Here is a 24710-nt window from a genome sequence, read left to right on the forward strand (position 1 = left end):
CTAGGGCACAGGTTCCATCCCTGGTTGGGGAAGGAAGATCCAGCAACCTACACAGCACGGCCAAAACGAAAAATAAAAGGATAACTAACCCCAAAGTGCTGGTTGTCGGCTGCAGACATGTTGGCACTTGGTACGACATGAACCACCCCAGCTCTGCATGGGGGTATGGGCACAAAAAGGGGAATTAGGTGGGCTGGGCTGCCCATGCACCTTTACCTGTCCTTCCTGGCTCGTCTGAGCTTACTTCCTTGTCCTCTCTCTGTCCTTATCAGAGACCCACCTGAAGGCTTTTCACCTGCCTGCCTGGTGGGGAGAGACTTCCTCTGCTCCCAAAGGCAGGATAGCATGTTTTGGGGAACTAAAGTTCGCTGGAGCTACACTGAGAATGTTCTAACACTCCTGACAAAGAGGTTCCATTTGGCCCCCTGCTCAAAGCAACCACAAAGATGAAAAGCATGACATTTCAGATCTATACAAATCACCGTCTATTTATGCCCCATCTCATTCCGAAAAGAAACTTAGCTCTGAAAATCGTATCGTGTGATATGTGCCAGATTATTTTTGCACAAACACCTTTTATTTATTGTACAAATATTTTTGCAAAGGTACTGAAGATTTTTATTATATAAATTTATTTATGGCTGCGTTGGGCCTTCGTTGCTGCGCACAGGCTTTCTCTATTTGTAGTGAGCGGGCGCTACTCTTCATTGAGGTGTGCGGGCTTCTCACTGTGGTGGCTTCTCTTGTTGCAGAGCACGGGCTCGAGGTGCGCAGGCTTCAGTAGTTGCGGCACTCGGGCTCAGTAGTTGTGGTGCACGGGCTTAGTTGCTCCGTGGCATGTGGGATCTTCCCGGACCAGAGCTCGAACCACCCGTGTCCCCTGCATTGGCAGGTGGATTCTTAACCACTGCACCACCAGGGAAGTCCCAGAAGATTTTTAATATGATACATTCTTCCACCACCCCAACAAAGCAAATGTTTTATCTTTTTCTACCTTCCAAACGTGCCATCATAGTTTCAATTCTGTTTTCTGCTTCATAACTATTTGCCGTGTCACTACATACATGGACTTTGTAATTATAATTTTCCTGGAATGTACTATTGCATCAACTAGATTTTGTCACCCTGGTAACAGCAGTAAAAGTCTTCCGGGAAACTCTTCATCCACCACCCCACTCCATGTGGTTCCGGTGCGACCGTCAGTCACAGCAACCTCCTCCTGCCCACCGGAACCAGATTCAGCCAATCACAGGATCCCATTCCTCTGGCCACAGAGACTGGCCCAGGAATGAGCAAATCACCCATGCCAGGATGTCCTGCCCCGGGTCTCTGGGGAAGGGCATCTTTCTCTTTCTTCCAAGGTCACAAAGCAGGAATAATATAAGTCTGGAGCAATCTGCGTCTTGGCCTCCCTTTCCCCACAATGGAGGGAACTAGTCAATAGTGAGAGAAAATGAGCCCCACACCGGAGGGAAGCAGAACCAAGGGATGGAGGGGGCCTGACATCATTTAAGCCCCTTGGACTGCTCGGTTTCGGGGGCCACTGAATTCCCTTTTGTGCTTAAGCTAGTTTGAGCTGAGTTTCTGTCACTTACTGTTGAAAGAATCTTAAACGCTATAATTCATTCTCGAGTGCAGGCCATTTGGGCAGCTTCCAGTTTTTGGCATTACAATTAATGCTGCAGTAAACATCTTTGTGAAGAACAAAATACTTTCAATTTAAAAATGATTAATGGGCGTTCCCTGGTGGCCTAGTGGTTAGGATTCCTGGCTTGCACTGCCGTGGCCTGGGTTCAATCCCTGGTTGGGGAACTGAGATCCTGCAAGCTGTGAGGTGCAGCCAAAAAATAAATAAACATTTTTTAAAAATAAAAATGATTAGCAAAGTAGCCCCAGAAGCTTCAAGGTGGTTGGTCTTGATTTTGCCCAAAGATTCTTTGCTGGAAGGTTGGAGGAGTCCTTAGGTCTTTCTATCTCACCCCTTTACCTCCACATCAGGTGGCTTCGACCCTCCTTCAGTCCTCCTTACGTCACTCACCTGGTTGTTAGGAAAATCAGGTAAAGTTTGGCCAGGCCAAGAGGCAAGGCATGGGTGACCATCTGGGGAGACCATAGAAGTGGAGAAGCAGTGAAGAGGAGAGTAGGCCCATCTGGAGAACTGTGAGAGGGAAGCTTAGCTGATATGAAAAGAGGGGTATGAGGCTGGAGGAACATGTAGCGGCCACCCCATGGGCAACCGGACAGGGCAGTAGAGGCACTGAGGTTTCTGAGCAGGCGGAGGAGTGGATGGCAGGAGTTTTAACCAGTTGCCTACCCATTCCCCCTCTTCTGGTACCAGCACCCAGTTTTCTTTTGGGAACCCGCCCTTCTATCATTCTAGGTCCACATGGCCCATTCTGGGGGGAATGTATGGCCCAGAAGCAGCCAGTCGGCACATTTCCTCTTCCCTAGCTACCGAGATTGGTTCAGGGGTGAGCGTGTGACCCAAGCAGGGACAAAGCTTAATTCATGCAAAAAAAATCCCTTCCAACGGGAGAGGAGCTCATGATGAAAGAAGTGCTGAGTCCCACTGGCCGCTGATAGGGCCAGGACATTGAACTCCAACAGAATCCTTCATGGAGTACAAAACACCTAGGCCCTCTTTTCTGTCTAGAAAGCTATTAGGGGTAGGTAGCCTGCCTGTGGTGTGGGATAAATCAGGAAGCGGGCAGTGAGGAAACGCTGGCCCGCTCTGGGAATCCATGCAGGTTCTAATCTGTGCGAGGATAGAGGATTCTGTCCAACTGCCACTAGGTGGAGGGTGAGCACATCAGGTATGGGGCCTGGCAGCCAATATGAAGCTATGGGTGTCTAGGCCACCCCAGGTAGAGGTGCAGAAGAGGCACAGCTCCGTGCCTTCCAGGCCTCTGCACCGTTCACTCTCCCCTCTCCGTGGTTTCACCCCTTCTCTCAGACCTGGGGCCATCTTTGTGCTTCCCCTCCACTCCTCTCACACGTGTCTCAGGACATTCATACCCAGGGGGAAACAAAAATGATAACAGCCGATGATAATCAACACAGCATGGTATTGGTGAAAAAACAGACACATAGATCAATGGAAATGGGCCAACACAAATACAGTCAACTGATATTTTTTAAAAATTGAGGTATAGTTGATTTACCATATTATATTAGTTTGGGATGTACAACATAGTGATTCAAAATTTTTATAGATTATATTCCATTTATCGTTATGATAAAATGTTGGCTCTATTCCCTGAGTCAACTGACTTTTGACAAAGGAGCAAAAGCAATTCAATGGAGAAAGGATAGAATTTGCAACAAAACTTCCTGGAACAACTGATATCCATATGTAAAAAAGACACAGACCGGGCTTCCCTGGTGGCACAGTGGTTGAGAGTCTGCCTGTCGATGCAGGGGACACGGGTTCGTGCCCCGGTCCGGGAAGATCCCACATGTCGCAGAGCGCCTGGGCCCGTGAGCTATGGCCGCTGAGCCTGCACATCCAGGCTCCCTGTGCTCCGCAGCGCAAGAGGCCACAACACTGAGAGGCCCGCGTACCGCAAAAAAAAAAGAAAAAAAAGACACAGACCTTACATCATTCACACTCAAAAAAGATCATGGACCTAAATGTAAAATACAAAACTATGAAATTTCTAAAAGAAAGTATAGGAGATAATCTAGGTGACCTTGGGTTTGGCAATAAGTTTTTAGATACAACACCAAAAACATGATCCATGAAAGAAAAAAAATTGATGTTAGACTTTCTTATAATTAAAAACTTCTGCTCTGTAAAAGACACTATTAAGAGAACGAAAAGACAAGTCATAGACTGGGAGTAAATATTTGCAAAACACTTATCTGATAAAGGACTCTTATCCAAAATACACAAATAACTCAAACTCAACAACAAACCACCCAGTTAAAAAAAAAAAAAAAAAAAACAGGGAAAAGGACTTCCCTGGTGGCGCGGTGGTTAAGAATCCGCCTGCCAATGCAGGGGACACGGGTTCAACCCCTGGCCCGGGAAGATCCCACCTGCCACAGAGCAACTAGGCCCGTGAGCCACAACTACTGAGCCTGTGCTCTAGAGCCCAAGAGCCATAACTACTGAGTCCACATGCCACAGCTACTGGATCCCGCGTGCCTAGTGCCCGTGCTCCACAACAAGAGAAGCCACCGAAACAACAAAGAGTAGCCCCCGCTCACCGCAACTAGAGAAAGCCCGCACACAGCAACAAAGACCCAACATAGCCAAAAATAAATAAATAAAATTTTTAAGAAATAAAAATTAAGCTTATTTAAAAAAAAATAACACTTTAAAAGTTGTCTATCTGGGGCTTCCCTGGTGGAGCAGTGGTTGGGAATCCGCCTGCCGATACAGGAGACACGGGTTCCTGCCCCGGTCCAGAAGGATCCCACATGCCGCGGAGCGGCTGGGCCCGTGAGCCATGGCCGCTGAGCCTGAGCGTCCGGAGCCTGTGCTCCGCAACGGGAGGGGCCGCAACGGTGAGAGGCCCGCGAACGGCAAAAAAAAAAAAAAAAAAAAAGTTGTCTATCTGTAGGGCGTCTGGATATTAAAAATGAAAGGCTTCAGCAGTGGTTCTAAAACTTTAGCACATATCAGAATAACCTAGACGGTTTGTTAAGCCCCTGTCAGGCCCCCGCCTTCAGTGCAGGAGGTCTAGGATGGGCCTAGAGAATCTCTATTTCTAGTAAGTCCGCAGGTGCTGCTGCTGTTGCTCCAGGGACTGCACTTGGAGAATCACTGGTATAAACTCAAAGATTAAAACAATGATGAACTCTCATCCTATAAGCAGATAGGGTAGGGGGTCCCGGAGAAAGAGAACCCCACATGGCTTTCTTGACATAAGAGAAGCCATTTTAGGTCTAAGCCATTTTGTGATCTCAGCCTGGCCACAATGTTTGCCCTAGAGCAGGTCTCAGTAATTAATGATCTTAGGGGAACAAAAGAATGCAGGAACAAAGGCAAAGCATTCAAGAAGCAACAATTCAGCGATAAAACAGAGTCCTAGGTCCTCCTCAAGGGATATGCATAACAATCTGATCTTTTTAGTTGTTCTACCGGAACCAAGGTCCCCCATGCAGGTGGAGGATGGTAAGTAACTAGGGGCTAAAACCGCAGACTGGTGGGAACCTAATGATGTTAACCTTCTTCATATGCTTGAGACTTCAATCAACTAAAGCTTGGACTCCAGCAACCTTCGCCCCTATTCTATGTTGATTCCTCTTCTGCTCAAGCCCCTTCACGAATAAGCATACACCACCCAAACCCATTCACTAATATGCATGTATCCTTAGCTTAAAATGTCTCCAATTTTGCTGTTCGGGAGACACTGCTTTGGGAAAGATCCCCTGTGTTCTCCTTACTTATAAATCCTTCCTTCTCCCACTCTTTGGCTTGCTTGTGTCTTTTGGCTCGACACCAAGAGATGAATTCAGTTTTCTGAGTGTCAATCCCAGCCAGCAGGTGGAGGCATTTGGGGAGCATCCCTTGGAAATTTTCAGGGGACCCTTTCAGAGCCTCTCCTGAGAAGCCTCGTTATCTGCTCCACCCCTCGTGCCTAGCCCAGAGGCTCAATGATTTAGCAGTACACTGGGGAGATAAGACCCAGACTCAGTCCCCCAGCCCCCGGGGGGGGGGCATCCAAGAACTCCCAGAGTACTGGAGGACTCAGAGTAAACAACTGCTAATCAAATGAGAAACAAGGGTAAATGCCTGAGGAGCAAAGCAGGATGGAAGTGGCTAAAAAGCTTCAAGGATCAGGAGATGAAGTTCAAGATGAAGAGTGATTTGGAGGTCACCAAAATAAGGGTGCAAGGACTTTCACCGGCAGTGGGAACAGGATACACACGGGCACAGGGTGACTGATAATTGAGCATCTAGAGAAAAATGCAACACTTTCACTCAGGTTTGTGCAATAAATAATTATCATTCTCACTTTACAAAGGAGGCTCTGAGATGTTAAGTAGCTTGCCCAAGGCTACCCAGCTGGTAAGCAGGAAGACCCAAACTGGAACTCCAAAGGCCTCTAAGTTTGGTGGCTGCCTCACACACTGCTGTGCCCCCTTGCCTCCTCCTCCCGCCCCAGAAGACATCCCCTATCCTCCTGCCACCTTTCTCCAAGCCTTCCCCCCTCAACCCCTTCCCAGCTAGCTTCCCTAGTCTCTTTTCTCAGAAGTTCTTGCGTAATTAACCATTACCAGGCTCAGGAACTAGGAAAGGAAGGAGTCCAGAGTCTCAGGACCTCTCCCACCACTCGCTGGCCCTGTGTAACCTAAGCCCAGGGATCAAAATCCCGCCTTACTTAGCCTGTCTGGCCTTCTCCCTGGTTTGCTGTGAGGATCAAAAGAACGTAGGGATGTGACTATGTTCCCTCGCCATCCTTCGGGACCCCTTCCTCCGCGCCCGCAGCCACCACACCCCCGCGCTGGAACCTACAAATATTTTACCAAGCCTAAGGAGATCTGTCCCGTCCAGTAGGTGTGTCCCACCTGCCTCGCGGGAGGAGCCGCAGTTTCCGGGCTCTCCTGGCGCCTGAACCAAGAGGGAGCGGACCTACAGTTTGGCAACCGCACCCGGCGATGACCCGGGATACAAGGCGAAGGAGGGGAGCCCTCCGCCCGCAAGAGCAGCAGCCCAAAACATGCAGGTGAGGGACTGCTGCCTCCGTACTCGGCCTCTGCCCCCGTCCAGTAACCCAGGGTCCAACCTCTCCTCCCCGCCAGTGATAAAACCTCTGCTCCCCGGGGACCCCTCCCAGCACTCCGAGTCCGCAGCCCAGGCATTGGTACCGGGGTGGGGAGAGTTAATTCCAATCGCCTCTCTGCGGATTCCGGAGGCCGGGTCGCCGAGAGCACCTCCCATTGGCCGCAGAGCCGGCTCGGCGCTGATTGGCTGAGGCTCTCGGCTGTGGCTCCCCATTGGGCGTCGCTCTCCAGTGATTGGAGTGTGGCGGCCCGGCCTCCGCAGGCTCCCTGGGGTGAAGCTGCTGTGGGCTCCGGCCGTTGCCTGAGGGCGCTCATACCCGGCCGGAGCCTCGACTTCCTTCCCCGGTCTAGACCTCGTTGCTGTCCGGGGACGCCACTGGATCTTCTCCTGGATCCTTTCCCTCCTTAACCTGCAGATTTTCTTTTTCCTTCCTCCCTGGCTCCGGTCTCCCAGCTCCGCGTTTCCCTCACCTACTCCCGGCCCCCATAAACGGCCATCCTCAGCATCCCACCTTACGCCCTCCTGGCTTCTGCCCCTCCTTGACCTCAAATCCCTTGATTAACAAGTCCCCGTCATAACCCTCTCGCCAGACTCTCCTAAACTCATATTTCTTCTCTCTTTGCCATCTCCTGACTCCCAAATTCCAGCTAACCCTTGACCTCTTGACATTTGACCCTGACACTCTTGACTCCAGACTTCTGCATTTCTACCTCCTGCAGCCTGGACTGCTGGAACTGAGGCTTTCCCCTGATTTTCTGACTCCGTTTCTGAAGCTCATTTTAACTTTCTTACCCCTGGGCCAGTTCCTGCTACTGCTGTCCCACCATGGACTTCTTGATGAGCGGCCTGGCAGCCTGTGGGGCCTGTTTGTTCACCAATCCCCTGGAGGTGGTGAAGACCAGAATGCAGCTGCAGGGAGAACTTCAGGCCCCCGGGACCTACCGACGACACTACCGAAACGTCTTCCATGCCTTCATCACCATCGGCAAGGTGGACGGCCTGGCAGCCCTGCAGAAGGGCCTGGCCCCTGCCCTCTTATACCAGTTCCTGATGAACGGCATCCGGCTGGGCACCTACGGGCTGGCTGAAGCTGGGGGCTGCCTGCACACAGCTGAAGGCACCCTGAGCCCTGTCCGCAGCGCAGCAGCTGGGGCCCTGGCTGGGGTCATGGGAGCCTACTTGGGGAGCCCCATCTACATGGTGAGAAGAAGGGTCTTGCTTGGGGCCTTCAGGGCAGACCTTTGGTGTAGGGTGGGTGCCTGGGCCTTCACAACCTGATACTGAGGTTGGAAATGGATTTGTGTAGGGGAGGGTGAGGAATTTGATTAACATACATCAATGGGTGTGGGGATCAGGGGAAGTCCTGGGCGTTACAGAGTTACTATCCCACAGTCTGCCCCTTTGAGTTAATCTGGTATCGGTGAAGGGTCAGGAACCTGAGCCCAGAAAGGGGAAGCGACTAGCTCAAGGTCACCACAGCTGCTTGTTGCTAGGACTTGGCCCTGCTTAGCGCTCTTTCTGGAAAGACGTTGGGAGGCAATGAGTTCTGTAGAAGGAGAGGCAGTCTGGTCTCACTCCCAGAGTATGAGATTCGGGGACAGTGACTGGAGTTCTCCAAAGTCAGCTGGACACATGCCCCCCACAGGGCTTGGGGGCCAGAGAGCAAGTTTTGCCGATGACCCCTCACAACCTGCCCCAGAGCCTGATGGGGAGCCTGGTCATGATGGTGGCTGAAGATCCTGTCTGCCGGTCTGGGAGTAGGAGCTGGCATGAGAGGTTGGACACCAGGTCTTGCCTAACATGAACAGTCTTAGGAATTGTTGCCATTCTCCAACCTCTCCATCCCCGCCCCTTCCCCCAAGGGAAGAAGGATGTAGAGGGGGTGGGGTGTCTTGCAGTGCTAGGAGAGCCATCCCCTGGGACTGGAGCCAAGGGACACAGTCTCATGACCAATTTATTAGGTGGGAACAACAATAATTATCAGGTTAGAAGGATATTCATTACCGAACACCCAGAGGAAGTGTGAAGGGGTCAGGCATTTGGCTGTCTGCGGTGGGGGGCTGGCCGCTGGGCCACAGGCTGTGATACTCTCTCGTCTCCAGGTGAAGACACACCTACAGGCACAGGCAGCCACAGAAATTGCTGTGGGGCACCAGTATAACCACCAGGTGAGGGTTTTCCAACCCGCTGGCGTCCCTGCCCATTCTCTTCCATTTTCCCAGGTTTCTGCCTGCACCCAACAGCCGCAACCCAGCCACGGCTCTGCCCAGCCCATCAGTTCGGCCCTACTCTGCCCCTGGAGTCCACCCAGACCCTCTTATCCCCATGTTCCCTGTTCCTCTAGCTTCTGCACCTATTTCTCTTGCCCCATTCTCCTGACCTGCTAATGTCCTCACGTGCATATACCCGGCCCTGTTCTGGGGTGGCGAGGGAGGGAAGGTGGGTTGGCAGACAAGTGAGGGCCACATTCATGCTCAAAGCCCACATGGCACTGGTTGTCTAGACATCGGGTGCCTTTTATGGACCCATCCTTGGCACTGTTAGGGGGTGGCAGCCCCTGATGCCTGGGTGACTGAACGCCGCCCCCATGGTTTTTTCTCTGCCCTCCCCCTCCCCCAACCAGGGCATGTTTCAGGCGCTAATCAAGATTGGCCAGAAATATGGTCTGGTGGGGTTGTGGCGTGGGGCCCTGGGCGGCCTGCCCCGAGTTATCGTCGGTTCCTCCACCCAGCTGTGCACCTTCTCATCCACCAAGGACCTCGTGACCCAGTGGGAGGTACTGCCTGGGAAGGGGGTGGGGCCACCCTGGGAATGTGGGCAGGGGGAGGGCAAGCTGAAGTGGGCTCAGCTTGAAGAGGGACAGTGCCAACATTCAATGTGAGGGAGCGGCAGGAGGGCTTGGGGGGATCATTGTCTCTTTACAACCTTCCCACAGTTCTCTTGTCACTTCCTCCCAGGTGTACCTGAGTCCTCAGGGCCTTCCGCTCTTCCTCCTTCACAGTGTTATCACCGGTGGGGTGGAAGCTCCCTGAGTTACCAGCTCTCCACTGTACCTGCAGCACAGGGTCTGGGCTTTCCGAGGGCTTGAATGATTGGCTGACTGACAGAGCTCTTCCTCCCTCCCCCCCTTAGATATTTCCACCCCAGAGCTGGAAGGTGGCTCTGGTGGCCGCCATGGTGAGTAGCATTGCGGTGGTCCTGGCCATGACACCCTTTGACGTGGTCAGCACAAGGCTCTACAACCAGCCCACAGATGCTCAGGGCAAGGTAAGGGAGTGCTCTGGGGTGCAGGACAGCAGGGAAAGCCAGGGGGTGAGGGAAGCAGATTGTGGGTGCAGGTAGGAAGCCTAAAATGCAGGCTGCTGAGGTGAGGCCTCTGGTGGGCTCTGACAAACTCTGCTCTTCCTCTTCAACCTTTCAGGGCCTCATGTACCGGGGCTTGCTGGATGCTCTGCTGCAGACAGCTCGGATAGAGGGCATTTGGGGCATGTACAAGGGTATAGGTGCCTCCTACTTCCGCCTCGGCCCCCACACCATCCTCTCCCTCTTCTTCTGGGACCAGCTGCGCACACTCTACTACGTGTATACCAAATAACAACAGCCACTCTTCCAACACTCCACCAAGTCGGCACTCCTTGGACTCTTCTGACTCCATTGTTATGACCTGGTGACTTCTGACCAGATAATCTTTCATCCATCAGAGGGGGACCACCAACCCCACTCCCCATCTGTTTTCTCAGGGTTGAATCACTACAAGGGATCGTTTCCCTCCCTTCCTTGGGTGTTGCTTTAAACCTTCCCTACCCGTACCCCTGTGAATTTCACACCCCTCTCTCAGGGCTGAACCAGTCACTGCAAAGTGTATTTCCTCCCTTCCTCCACTGCCGGCCTTGGGTCCCTTCTGATCCCATGCACAATTTTAAACTCCACCGTCCAAGACCAAAGGGAATTGGGGGGACCCAGGTGTTCTGTTGGATTCAAAGGCGCAGAGATTATATTGGTTATAAAGCAAGTTTATTTCTGCAGAGAGGAGGTGCCTTATGTTTATGCACTGGGAAGGAATTAGGGGAATATATCCAACCCTTTGATCCCCTTGCAGAACAGAGGCCCGAAGTCTTCAGAAGCAGCATGCAGCATTTCAGCGTCCTTACTGGGGACCAAAGATGTTGGGATCGTGAAGGGTCAGACTGGTCACCAACTGTTCAAAGTCACCCAGGCTCCAGGGCGGAAGCGACAGATTTTCAGGGCCAAGAGACGACCTATTCTCAGGGCTTGGGGTGAGGAACAGATAGAGAGAGAACATCATCTGGGCCTTGGGCTTGTAAATTCCCATTTCCTGTTTCCCAGAGGACGTGGTTATCTGTGACCCCAAACCCCTGGCCCACTCCCACTTCCTTGGAGGACCCCACCAGCCAGTCTCCCTACTCTGCCCCTCCAAGCCAGTTCTCCTGGGGACCCAGTCATGAGCGAGGTGCCCTTTCTGTTCTCCTTACGGGGGCTGATTGAAGGTGAGCAGGAAATCAGTCTGGTACTGGGGCAGCCGCAGCAAGGCCTGGTACAGTGTCACATACTTTGCTACCTAAAGTGATCAGAGTCAGGATGCTTACCTGATTCCCTAGAGCCACCTCTTTCACCCCTCCAAGACGTCTCACACTCCCCTGGCCCTCACCTGCTGGTTTTCTTTAGCTACCTGCTGCTTGCCAGAGAGGATCCAGGCTTCTTGACAGCAGCCCCTCAGGGCCAGGTTCTCCAAAAGGAGGGGCTGCACAGCCTCCACTTGCACAACCCTAGCCTCCTGCACCCCGCCAACGTCCTCAAAATGGTACCTGGAGTTGGGGGAGCAGGGTCAGGGAGGGGCATTTCTCACTGCCCCTTACAAGCATCTCATCCTAAACTTCGCTCATTTCTGGTGACGTGGTGTTACCCTTGGAGTTCTCATTGCCCAGATTAACGGTCCCGCCACAGGCCCCGCCCACTCTTTCGGCTCTGATCCTCCCATTGGCCAGCCGCGGGCCCTCCTCCCTCACCGCGCTGCCTCTTCGCCCTGCACGTGGGCCTGCAGCTCCAGAAGTTCCAGGATCAGGCTCTGGTCTGTCACGCGATGACAGAAAACTTCTTGATTGTCCGGGACCGGTCGAAGGTCGCTGAAGAGAGGCGAGGCAGGCCCTGGTTGACCCCGGCTACTTCCCGCAACCCACCTGGTAAGCCTCCTTTGGTGCCCGGGCCTTCTTACCTTACGTCGATGGCCCCCGGAGGGAGAGTGGCGGAGAAGGCGCCCCCGAACAGTGGGTAGTCTCGCGTGGGCTCCATGGGCCTGAGACTAGGGTATGGGCATTAAAGATTTAAAAGAAACCCACGTGGGGCCACTTGGCATCACCTCTGTTTCGCAGCAGCCCCGACCCCCTTCAGGTCTTCCTCTGCTCCTGATCCTTTAGGATTTGGCCCCGCCCCGCGATCACGCTGGCCAATTGGCTCCCGCGCCTTGGGGGGGCGGTGCCCCAGCGGAGCTCCTCCCGGAAGTCAAGCTCTTAGAAGGGCGCGGGGCGGGACTGCGGGGTCCGCTAGGAGCTGAGACTTCTGTTTAGGTTTTGTGACACTCTTGTGGTCACTAGACCGCGCCCGCCGGTCTCCTCCTTCTAAAGGGGTCGCACTTTATAAGAGTGTTGCCTGAGACCCACCTTAGGGGCCGTTGCTCGTCCAAGGGACCGATGTCTTGTGGGGTCTCCTGAGTTGGTGGGGATAGTTTCAGGGTCTCCCGTATCACTCTCCCGGGCCTCTTGACAGGAAGTGAGCTGCCAGCCAGTTAGCTAATTCCCGGATGCATGGAATTAGGGGAACAGTGGGGCCAGGTGTGCGGGGCCGGGTTAGGATTCAGGCCTCACGCCTTCCTGAAAGCAAGACCCAAACCGGTGATTATACATCTAATCTCCCTCAAATCTTCACCTTGGGAACTGAGGTGAGGCGAGGGGATGGAAGGGTGGGGAGGGAGGCGTTGCCCACCCCTTACACACACGCCTGGACGAAAGCACAGAATAAACTTTTTCTTTTATAGATTTTTAGAGTGTTCTTAAAGTTTCAGCTCAAGTGTATCCTCCCAGCTAATTGCGCCATTCATCTTTGATCCCCAGCACCTGGCAGAGCGTTTAGAGCATAACAGACCCATGGTGTACTGTTGAGTGACTGAATAAACCCAACAGGGTGAATTTTGGAACCCAGGGGACCACCCATACCCTCAGGGGTTCTAGATGTCATCTACTTCACAGCCAAAAACTGAGCAAGAGGATTCTCATCCTGAGGCCATCCTGTTACTGACCAGGGTTCTTGGCCTCCTTAATTAATAGAAATTGATCAGAGGCCAGACAAGAAATTCAGGCAAGGCTTTATTGGGGCCCCTGCTGCAGCAGGGGGAAGTGAGAGCAAACAACAGTTTCCCTTGCTTGCTGGCTCCCTGAGGGTGTTCTTTATGTGGGTGAGGGTAGGGGTGTGTCCAGGGGTCAGGCCAGAGGAAGGCTTTGGTGGTTTTCCCACCCCATAGGTGGTGTGTGCAGGAGGCATGCGCAGTACCCTGCTTTGGCTCCGGGCTCTTCAAGAGTGGCAGTTGGGTTTTTTGGTTTCTTTGTATCTTTTATCCAGGATTTGTCCCGACTGCGCATGCGTGCAGTTATTTTTAGTCCCATACAATTTCTTTGTATTTTGTTGCTGGAGGAGAGGGGTGTCCAGGTGCAAGCACTGCAGCACCGCAGCAAAAGGTCCCATGTTGCAGCCTGTATCACTAGAGCTGGCTATTTCTGAATGGGAAAAGAATATGGGACAAAGCATGGGCTCAGAAGGTTTGCAGAACAGGAACAGTGAGAAAAGAATTTTGTATGTGATCAGGATTTTCTAAGGTTGGATTAACTTTAATTAGGGAAATAGACTTTATGAAGATCAGGCTGATGCAAGACTGGATTTGGTTTCTGTCTCTCATAAGAGAACAAAGTTGTCCTGGAATGCTGCTTTTGATAACAGATCGTGTGAGTTCCTGTGCCTTTAAATGATCTATATTTACTTTTGATTTTTTTTCCCTACCTTGGCTCAAGGAATCAATATTGTTTGACAGCAACCTATCATCCTATCCAACCGGGTGTTTTAAAACCTTTAAAAAATTTTGACAGACTTGCCAAATACATCATGGCTATTCTGACCCACTGTTGTATGAAAAGGAGCGTATACTGAGGAAGTCCGGGGAACACGCAGATGGCCTACTGGCCACCAATCCTCACCACCAGATTTATCAGGTGGATGGGGATGCAATCCCAGAACATGATCCACACTGGGACTATGAATACCGTGTAGGCCAGGCTAGGATGAGACATTCTATTACTCGTTTATCAGAAGGAATGAAAAGGTGTATGGTGAAGCCTGTAAATTATGATAAGGTCTGAGAGGTTACACAGGAAAAAGATGAAAACCTGGCAGTCTTCCTGAGCTGGTTGACAGAGGCATTCAGGAAGGACACCAATACAGACCCTGAGTCTGCAGAAGGGAGGACACTGTCGGCCATGCATTTTATCACCCAGGTTACTCCTGATATCCGGAGAAAATTACAAAAGCTTGAGGCTGGGCCCCAAATCCCATTGTCAACCCTGGCAGAGGAGGCCTTCAAGGTCTAGAACAACCGAGACTTAACGGAGGAGGGCCAATAGGATGAGAGACTAATAAAGAAAAGGCAGCCTTTGGCTGCTCGGATCCACCCACCACCTCGAGGGGACCCTGGAGGGCCGAGAAGGTGGGACAGACCACCAAGAAACCACCTGGGCCCAAACCAGTGTGCCTTTTGTCTGAAGGAGGGGCACTGGAAGGGGGAATGCCCTGAGCGCCCTCCTGTGGGACGCCCGAGGGGCAAACCCGACTGGCCCCAGTTCCTTGTGAATCTCTCAGATGAGAAATTCCCACACACTGACTGACGGCCCGGATCGATCGCCTGCCCAAATCCAGATCCAACTCGATCCATCCTCATTTCTCCAGTGGAGCCTCGGGTCACCCTCCCTGTGGCAGGTAGGAGAACTGAATTTCTTGTAGACACTGGAGCTGCCTGCTCTGTTCTGACTTGGCCAGCCGGCCCCTTCTCCAACCATGACTGTACTGTGACACAAGTTGATGGACAGCTAAAGGTAAGGCGATTTACGTCTCCCCTTGCCTGCGGAATCGGGTCTGTTATTATTACTCATTTTTGTACATGCCAGAATGCCCTGTCCCTCTCCTCAGGAGAGATTTGCTAAATAAGTTAGAAGCTAGTGTATTCTTAGGACAGGGTGAAGTCCAAGGAGGTAAAGAATTCGAACAGAGAGTGCCTCTATTAGTAGCCCCAGATGACCCACCTGTTGGGCATCAAAATATTCCCCAAGACATCCCTCAAGAAATTAGAGAACAAGTAGATCCTGCAGTTTGGGATATCTCGGTGCCAGGAAAGGCAAAATGTGTTCCCCAAATAAAAATAAGGTTAAGGCCTAGGGAAAAATACCCCTGGAAGAGATAATATCCTTTAAAGCCTGAGGCCCTGAGGGGAATCCAACCTAAAATGCAAACTCATTAGGCCCTGCCAATCACCTTGCACCACCCTGATCCTCCCTGTTCAGAAGCGTGAATGTGGGAGTCATCCCTATTCACCCTCTGGTGCCAACCCATACATACACCCTCCTCACCCAGGTGTCAGGGAGCGCCCAGTATTTCTCTGTTATGGACCTCAAATATGCATTTTTCTGTATTCCCCTACACCCAGACTCTCAATACCTTTTTGCCTTTGAATGGAGAGACCCTGACCCCCTGGAGGTTACCCAATATACATGGATGGTGCGTCTGCAGGGTTTTCGGGACAGCCCCCATCTTTTTGGAAATGCGTTGCAAGGGAACTGGAGGAACTGAGCCTTGAGAAAGGAACTCTGTTACAATATGTTGATGAGTTATTGATAAGTAGTGAGACCAAACAAGATTCAGATCAAAATACTGTTAGGGTCCTAAATTTTCTGGCAAAAAGGGGATATAAAGTCTCTCCAACCAAGGCTCAGATCTCATAGCAAGGGGTTCAATGTTTAGGATTTGTTTTGACCCCAGGGGCATGAGTCCTGGCCATAGATCGAAAAATAGCAATTAGTACATTACTGTCTCCAACCACAAAGAGGCAACTCTGAGGCTTTCTCCGGATGGCTGGGTTCCGTCGTATCTGGATTCCAAATTATGGCCTTGTAGCAAAACCTCTGTATGACGCTCTAAAGGGAGGAGAAAGGGAATGCCTTCAATGGAATAAGGACCGCCAGCAGGCCTTTGAGACTCTAAAGCCTGAGTTGATCAGAGTACCAGCACGGGGGCTTCCACGTTTGGACAAGCCCTTCACCCTATACGTTCACGAGAGGTCAGGGAGAGCACCAGGAGTCCTGACCCAAAAGCTGGGACCAGATCAGAGACCAGTGGCTTTCTTTTCATAACAACTGGACTCAGTGGGCCTGGGATGGCCAAGCTGCCGGCGGGCAGTAGCAGCTGCAGCCCTGCTGGCTAATGAGGCTTCCAAGCTCACCCTGGGACAACACTTAGATGTGTTGACCCATCATCAGGTACGGTCTGTGCTGGAGGTCAAAGGACATCATTGGTTGACTAGAGGAAGGTTAACAAGATATCTGTCCCTCCTAATGGACACCCCCGACATTACCTTAAAGGTGCCAAACCCTGAACCCAGCAACTCTGCTTCCAGCAGTGGAGAGTGGAGACTTACTGCACCAGTGTATAGAGATCAGAGGACAAACTTACTTACTCCAGCAGGCCTGATCTTCTAGATGAGCCTCTTGACAGCCCTAAGGTCGAATGGTTTACTGATGGGAGCAGTTTTCTAGAAATGGGAGCCGAAAGGCAGGGTATGCCACAGTTGGTCTAGATGAAGTCATAGAAGCCAGGGCCCTGCCACCCCCTGCTTCTGCTCCAGGCTCCTCAAAAGTGGCAGTTGGGTTTTTTGGTCTCTTTAGTCCAGAATTTACCCCAACTGTGCATGCACACATGGTTATTTTTAGTCCCATACCATTTCTTTGTATTTGGTTGCTGGAGGAGAGGTGTGCCCAGGTGCAAGCATTGCAGCACTGCAGCAAAAGGCCCCAGGTCCCAGCCTGTCTGCCCATTGGGTTCCAAGTGCCGATCAGACCTCTGGACCGTAATCATTTTGTGACACTGGGGCCAAGGGGCACATATTCTTTGGTCCTTCACCTTACCAGGCCTTAAGCAAAAAGGCTGAAGATATAAAGGCTATTAGGACAGAGCCCCTGCCTCACTAGGAGTATACACAGAACAGTAGAGGACACTCTGAGTCTTAAAGGTTGACTCAGAATTCACCAGGGCAACCTAGGGATATTCTAGCCAAGGGGAACGTCGGGAGCAAAGACTGGGAAATGAGAGGGCCCTGCTTTGGGGAGTGTAAGTATATCAGTTTGGCGAGGGTGCCCCGGGGAATGGATGGCAGGGAGCTGTGAGGTTGGAGGGTTGGCCACGGTCAGGATGTGCTGAGGAGCGTGGACCCCTCACTGCTGGCAGCCAGCATCAGACTTCTCTCGGAGCTTCATTTCCTCAAATCTAAAACATTGTTAGGAGTAAAGGAAGTACGGATGTAGTTGAATTGAATCTGTTTCGGGGCAAAGAGAGTGGACTAAGTTTGATCCATGAGCAATTAGAAAGAAGAGGGGTGTGTTATAGACCCCCAAGGGAGAGAAGGCGCCTGGACGTGGGGAACCGAGGGAGCCAGGTCACAGGGGTCAACCCCATGCTGCCTCCCTCACGTAGGGGGTGATGTACCTCTCTATCCCTCCCTCCATTTCTGCTGGCTTGCATTCTGCTCCCACCTGGCGCCCTCTGGCAATACTGGCTCTGGCTGCTTGGTGAGCAGTCAAGCAGGTAGGGAACCCTTGGAAAGGGACCTGCAAGGACATAGAAATTAACAGGGCCCTGGCACCGGGCACAAGCGGTGGGGGCCTATTCATGGGCCAGGAGGAGGTGGGACTAGATTAGGGACACTGAGGAGAATCCCCCCAGCTTCCTCGTTCTGGGTCTCTGGCACATTAGGTGCCATGCTCTGCTGTGAGCCTCTTGTGCATCTCGGGATGCCTGGCCCTCCACCGTTCTGGAGCTCTTGGGGCGCAGGTTAGGTGGGCTCTTCCAGATGGTAGGAAGCAGACCTCCAGGAAGTGACAGAGGTGCAGGGCGGGACCTCCTCTGGGAGAGTGGGGTGGAAGGAAACCCTAACTTGGCAAGTTCCTGCTCTTGACTCCACTTTCCTCTCCCTCACCATTCACCTTTTTCTCTGTGTCTGTCACTTCTTCTGGCCTTCCCAACCGCTGACTCCCCCTGCGTGTTCAAGTTCAAACTTCCCAAGAGACAGGATCAAACTGGGTCAGTTAGTCACCATCCAATCTGAAAGTACCTATTTGGCCAGCTCTCCTGCCTGTCCACTTGCCAGACACGGATGAGATCCCTTCCTTGTCCAGCTGGCTGTGGCTAGGATGACCAGTGTCATGGGAGAGATCTCAGAAGGCTGAGATGGCCCGAAGCTACGTTTCTCAAGAGGGTGTGAGGGTGTGTTCAGCTCTCAACGCACTGGTTTGAAGTAGGCCTGCAACTGATTGATTCTGTACCCCTGGGACTTTCCCCTCTTCCAATGCCCTGCATGCAGTTGATGCAATTTTTTTGCTTTGGGGACAGTTTTCTCAGAGCCCCCACCTCCCCCCACCCCCTCACCTTAGAGGGCACCAAGAGGTGGAAGTGATGGACTTGGACCAGAGAGGTAACTCAGTGCACAAAGTCAAGCATCCCTTTGGGAAGAGTAAGGACAATATATATTTCTACCAAGCAGGGTTTTTAACTTTTTTGCTTCCATACACCCCCTTGGCAGTATGGTGAAGCCCATGGACCCCCCCTCCTCAGAATAATGTTCTTAAATTCATAAGATAAAATATATAGGGGACTTCCCTGGCGGTCCAGTAGTTAAGACTCCGCGCTTCCACTGCAGGGGGTGTGGGTTCAATCCCTGGTCTGGGAATTAAGATCCCACATGCTGTGTGGCCAAAAATAAATTAATTAATTAAATTAAATGGATAAGCAACAAGGATAATATGTACAGGGAAATATAACCATTATAAAAAAAATAAAATATATAGGAATACAAAGAAAATTAAACTATTTAAATACAATGATCAAAATTAAAAAACAAAATTGTAAATGGAGTGTAACCTTTAAAAACTCTGTGTGTGTGTAAATTGGTATATATATATATACACACACATATATATATATATATATATATACACACACATATATTGGACTAAACGTAGATGTCTTCAGTATACTTTGTATGTTTTTAATATTTGAAGAGAGTTTTTTGAATCTGTGCATTTTATTTTTTCAATCTTATTTTACAAATTCCTGTTCTATAAATAATAGGGTATTTCAGATAGAGAAACTGAAGGCACTTTGCCATTTGGTGATGAAATGAAGGGCAGAAGATTTAGAAAAGTACATGTACCCAAACCCACAAAAAACCAAAATTATAAACTCATGTCTAATGTGTCCAGTGGTCAAAGACTTTATACGGCTGCCAGAATTGCCAAATAATTTTAATAAAAGTGGATTTGAACATAAAAAATTGGTGTATATATATACATGTGTTGGTGTGTATATATATATGTATGTGTGTGTTGTGTGTGTGTGTATATATATATGTCTGTATATATATATACACACATATACACAATTGGTAATTGTGTGTGTGTGTGTGTGTGTGTGTATATATATATATATATATATATATATACCAGAATTGTATTATAGTACATCCAGTTGGTGTTAGACCAGTTAGGGGTGAAATAGAAGATCTCATTGTAATATCCCAAGTTTGGGGTGCTGAGGGTCTGCACTAAGCTGGTAGAGGTGGGAGAGGAGGAGATGAAGCCAGATAAGCAGAAAGCAGGGGCAGTAATAATACGGATGATACACAAAGTATGGAGCAGAAAGAGCAGGTTCAAAGGTGGAGACTTTGCCAAGAAGAACGGAGACACCAATGACGGAATAGGGCTTCTGATGCAGGGTTTGATGGTGGACAGGGCAAAGAAGAGAGAGGGCTTCCGTTCTTGCCCCCAGGTCACAATTTGGGCACTTTACCCTCTGTCCCCCACTCGCCAACAGTGGAATTCTGCGATGCATCGCTTTTCACTACGGGATTATCATTGGCCAGCAATGCAGGGATGCCTGCGCCGTGTGTCAGTGCTCTGTACCATTTCTTCATAAGGCCCCTGTGTCTGGAGCTAGTGAGCTACACACGTCCCTGCCACCCTCAGAATGAGTTACGTATTCTTCCGACTGAGTTCTGGCAACTCCCAGTGTTGACTCCTTAACCTGCCCTCCTGCATCTCACACCTGTTTCTCAGCATTTATTCCAGAAGTGGGAGGAGGTGGCAACTTGGACGTGGTCAGATGGGAGAGGTGGTGTGTGGTGGTGGACATCCCCCTGGTGACCTGCTTAGAGTCTGAGGGAGGTGGGGGTGAGGGGCTTGGGGGTTGGTCCCATCACTGCGTTTCATAATCTGGTGGGTCCTCATGGAGAGGGGGATGCCCATCACATCCTCGAGGGTAAGGAGAGGTTTCCTCGGGCTGTGACCCAGGCCAGGATCCTTGTGTCCTTAACGCAGTGGGGATGTCCCCTGTTCCTTCCCTTGGAACCTCCTATAAGGTGCCATTGAGAGTCCACGGGGCCGCAGCCTCCAAAGTGCCACATAATTTAGCTCTTTTCACCTGCTGTTTAGCCAAGCCATTTCCTTGTAACCTTCTGCAGGGGAGGTGTTTGGGAGTGGGGAGGGCTGTCTGTACTACGTTGGGAAAGGACCTAGGGGAGAGAAGGGTTTGCCTCGCTGTGAAGGTGGGGTCAGCAGAGCTAGGACTCAGTGGTGAGGAGAACAGGCTGACTCCCTAGTCCCTTCTGTTGCCCTGGATACCTTCCCAGGGGCATCCCAGGATGCTCCAGTGACTTGGGCAGTGGGAAGCCACTCAGCCTGTTAGACTGTAAGGTTAGTCTAAGGTTAGTCTCAGCCTCCTCTTTTGCTGCCGACCCCTTCAGTGTTGGGTTACCGGGCTCTACTCAGTGCTCCCAGATCACCTTCCCCACGCATAGGCCAGTGCCTCCCAAACCTTCATCTCCATCCCAGATCTCTTCGGACTACCTGGGGGACACCTCCATTTCTGTGTCCCACCGACACCTCAAACTCAACACGTCCTAAGCAGAGCACATCATCTTCCTCCCATATCTGTGCCATCTCCCGTGTTCCTATCACAGTTAATGAAATTATCACCTACCCAGTGGTCCACGCAAAAAGTCTGGGCTTCATCATCAGCTCATCTCTCTCCTCCCTTCACATCCAGTGCCTGGTGATTCTACCTCCTGATGTCTCTTTTTTTTATATATATAAATTTATTTATTTTTGGCTGCATTGGGTCTTCGTTGCTGCACGTGGGCTTTCTTTAGTTGCAGCGAGCGGGAGCTACTCTTTGTTGCGGTGCGCGGGCTTCTCATTGCTGTGGCTTCTCTTGTTGTGGAGCACGGGCTCTAGGCGCGTGGGCTTCAGGAGTTGTGGCTCGAGGGCTCTAGAGCGCAGGCTCAGCGGTTGTGGTGCACGGGCTCAGTTTCTCCGCGGCATGTGGGATCTTCCCGGACCAGGGCTCGAACCCATGTCCCCTGCATTGGCAGGCAGGTTCTGAACCACTGCACCACCAGGGAAGTCCCTCCTGACATCTCTTGAGTCCTTTCATCCTTCTCCATCTCCACTGCCGCCACCCTAGTCCTGGCCAGCACTATTTCTGTCTGGAGCGTGCAAAGCCCTCTTATGGGACTCCCCAGTCCTCTCTTGTCTTCCTCCTCTGCAGCTGGAGTGATCACGTCTCTCCCTAATATAAACCCATTTGGGTGGTTTCCCATTGCTCTTAGGATAAAATCCAGATTCCTTGACATGCTCTGTTAGGCCTTTAACTGTGCCTGCCTGTTCTGTTTCCCATTGTACTTAATGTTCCAGACAGTCTCATCTTTGTTCAGTTCCTTAACTTGCTTTATCGCTCGCCTCTGAGGCTTTGCACATATCTTCGGCTTTCCCTCCCTCCCATCTCCTGTGACCAGCCGCTAGTCATCCCTCAGGTGTCAGCTAATCCCAGGAATCCTTCCCTAATCCAGAGAGTCTGGGCTGCATCCCCTGCTGTGAGCTCCCACCTGTACCCTGAGCTTCCTCTCAAAGATGTTTCATTGAAACTGTCTGCTTCACGGCCCTCTCCCACTGTGTGTGCACCTGCCCAGGGAGGAGGCCCTTGACAGTTTTCTTACCTGAGTGACAGATGGGGCAGGGCTCCCTGTTTCACACCCTTTGTCCCATTCTCTAGCCAAGGGCTTCTCCTCTAGCCTGAGCAGAGGAAGCTGCACAAAGCCACCCGTCCTGGGGGAAAACAGCCCCCAGTCGCTGGCACTCCTAGTGGACTGCTCACATAGGAGGGTCTTTCCTGAAGCCCAAGAGAGGTCTCTAACCCAGGCCCCACCGCAGCAGTGCCCGAGTCTCCACCATCTGGCTGTTTGCTGCTCCCAAATGTCTAATGACAGGCTGAGGATTTCTTTGATTTCTGCCCCTGGGTCTTGAATGCAGAAGGTGCTGGGGAAATAAATACAGCTTGTGGGACCCCGGGGCCTCTGAAGGCTCAGCTGCTTTGGGGGACACCCTCCTCCCACAGGCTCACAACTGTCTGGCGTCCACCTCCTTTCTTCCTTTCTACCCCTGTTGTCCACACCTGGGTTTGGGCAGGGTGTCCCAGGTGCTATTTGGAGGGACGCCCAGGGGTGCGCTGGCCTGTTAGAGAGGCTGGGAGCCTCTCTGGAGAAAGTGGCCTTCTCCAGGGGTCCCATCCGGACCCCTGCACACACGTCCCCCACTCTGCCCGGCCCTCCTGGAGCCCTCCTTCCAGCACATATCAGGCTGAAAGGGATGAACGCATGCTCAGTTCAGTGCCGTGTCTTTTTCTGTGAAATTGAAGGCCCTGTTGGCTGCCAGGCAGGTGTTAAGACAGAGACAAGACTTACTGGTTCTCCCTGTCTCTCCACGCCACCCCCCCCCCCACCGCCCCCACACATGCATACACTGTCCTTCATTTGACATGAGGACAAGGGCTTGCAACTTGGAATGACTGGAGGACTGAAGTCAAAAAGGAAAATGCTTGAGGACTTGCAAAGCAAAGCCACCCAAAGCCACCCATAAGTTCACTCTTCTATTAAGGAAAGAAATGTGGATCAACCTTTACTAACTTTAACATTCACATTTATTCATTTGTTCAACATATATTTATTGAGCACCTTGTAGGTGACAGGCACCATGCTAGGTGGTAGGAATACAGTGGAGGGCAGAAATGGAGTTCCTGCTCTCATGGAGTTTACACTCTACTGAGGAGACGACTCGTTGAGCAAAGAAACACATTGTTCAATGTAAGATTGCAGTGGTAAAAAAAAAAACCCAGAACAAAACAACAACAACAAAAGATTGCAATGCTGAAAAAGAAATTACAACAGTGACTTGGGCTAGAAAAGGAGGTGTGTGATGCTACCGTAGGAACCTCCAGTGTCTAACGAAGAATTTGGTCAGAGAGCTGTTGACTGATGAGACCCAAAAAAAAGACAAGCCTTAGGTTTGGACATTATTGTTAATGGTCTTGTTTCAGACCTCGGGTGTAGTGAGCTGAGGTCACCATACTCCTTCTGTTCACGGTACATTATTATCATTGCTCCACTTGGGTGCCCTCTCTTATTACCTTTGGTCTCTGTTTCTCATTCTGATTCCCCGTTTCCCCCATAGGTGGGTAATGCTGAATTTCCAATGGGACAATCTGCCCTGTTGTCTGGCTTTCTCTGGGAAAGCTGATGGGTTGGGATTTTGTCAAATGGGAATGATGAAAAGATACTGGGTCAAGTTGAAGGGCACTGGAAAAGCTGTTACTGGAAGTTGGATAGGGAGGGAAAAAGAGAGAAGTAATGGATTGGGGGAAAGATGTGATTGAGCTGGAGGTCCTGATGACTTTGAGATCCAAGTACTGAAGAGGAAAATGCATGATGGAAGGAAGGGAGGTTATGGTCAGAGGTAGGGTGCTTGAGTGAGTGTGGAAGTGAAGCACGTCTGGGTGATGACAAAATTCCATGGCCGAGGTAGAATGGAGGGTCATTGGAAAAACGTTCAGGTTGCACCCCTTCCTTTAAGAACACGTAGAAGTTGTATACATCATTTTCTCTCCTACCAATCAGAATTTAGTCACAGGGAATTCCCTGGTGGTCCAGTGGTTAGGACTCCATGCTTCTACTGCAGGGGTCACGGGTTCAGTCCCTGGTCAGGGAACTAAGATCTCACATGCCACGTGGCATGGCCAAAAACAAAACAGAATTTAGTCACAGCTGTAAGGGACACTGGGAGATGTCATCTTTATTTTGGGCAGCCACAACCCCTGCTAAAATACTGGAGGGTCCTATTTCTAGAAAGGGGAATCAGATATCAGGGAACAGCTGGCATCCCCTTCCACAGGGAGTGATGGGGAAGTCAGCAGAACACAAAGTAGGGGGTGAAGGTGATATAGAATGGTATGAACCTAAAATGGGCAAGATTTTCTTCGAAAAGGGTGGAGAATAATCTGGGAGTGGTACAGAGAGGACCCAAACCCCAACTCCCTGGCCGGAGGAACGTGAGATGAGGTTTGAGAATAAACGCCACCACATGGAGGGGCTGTGGAGTGGCTTTCAGAGCAGTTGGTTTCCCAGGAAGGCAAAGAGAGGCAGAAAAGAGCTAGCCGGTAGTTTGCTAGACGGCCTTTGGGAGAGGTGGGGAGATAGAAGCTGGGTTGGGACCAGCAAGGACAGGGTTGTGAGGCTTCTGGATAAAAACAGAAGCTGAGCTGACTTGGT

General features: G+C 51.1%; 3 protein-coding genes across 11 annotated transcripts in view; 1 reads left to right on the forward strand and 2 right to left on the reverse strand.

Annotated features, from left to right (window-relative positions):
• The first annotated feature begins 7015 nt into the window (after positions 1-7015).
• Positions 7016-10534, forward strand: SLC25A35 (solute carrier family 25 member 35). Its single transcript, XM_060135326.1, has 5 exons — positions 7016-7933; positions 8836-8901; positions 9357-9509; positions 9866-10000; positions 10155-10534. The coding sequence occupies exons 1-5, from the start codon at positions 7559-7561 to the stop codon at positions 10326-10328; spliced, it is 903 nt and encodes a 300-aa protein (XP_059991309.1). The 5' UTR covers positions 7016-7558; the 3' UTR covers positions 10329-10534.
• A 197-nt stretch (positions 10535-10731) lies between these two features.
• RANGRF (RAN guanine nucleotide release factor) lies at positions 10732-12171 on the reverse strand. Of its 2 annotated transcripts, XM_060135327.1 has the most exons (5): positions 11967-12171; positions 11761-11877; positions 11403-11559; positions 11227-11312; positions 10732-11004 (listed from the first exon to the last, which is right to left on the reverse strand). In XM_060135327.1, exons 1-5 carry the CDS (start codon positions 12041-12043, stop codon positions 10881-10883), a joined length of 561 nt encoding a protein of 186 aa, XP_059991310.1. In that variant the 5' UTR covers positions 12044-12171; the 3' UTR covers positions 10732-10880. The 2 variants fall into 2 exon arrangements, with proteins under 2 accessions (XP_059991310.1, XP_059991311.1); XM_060135328.1 differs by lacking the exon at positions 11227-11312 and having other exon boundaries at positions 10868-11004.
• Positions 12172-13100: 929 nt separating this feature from the next.
• PFAS (phosphoribosylformylglycinamidine synthase) overlaps positions 13101-24710 on the reverse strand; it is a 31398-nt gene continuing 19788 nt past the window's right edge. Inside the window, exons 25-27 of one of the 8 annotated variants that reach the window (XR_009537720.1) lie at positions 16521-16595; positions 15885-15981; positions 13101-13521 (exon numbers count right to left, since the gene is read on the reverse strand). Coding sequence is in view for 3 of the 8 variants with exons in the window: in XM_060135321.1 (XP_059991304.1) it covers positions 18667-18800 (134 nt within the window). In the remaining 5 variants the exon portion in view is untranslated. Of the gene's footprint in view, positions 13522-15869; positions 15982-16516; positions 16596-18499; positions 18801-24710 lie in introns of those variants that run through there. The other 7 variants (XR_009537719.1, XR_009537718.1, XM_060135322.1 and 4 more) reach the window with 7 other exon arrangements.

Source organism: Lagenorhynchus albirostris, chromosome 20, assembly GCF_949774975.1.
Source record: "Lagenorhynchus albirostris chromosome 20, mLagAlb1.1, whole genome shotgun sequence".
NCBI classification, from domain to species: Eukaryota; Metazoa; Chordata; class Mammalia; order Artiodactyla; family Delphinidae; genus Lagenorhynchus; species Lagenorhynchus albirostris.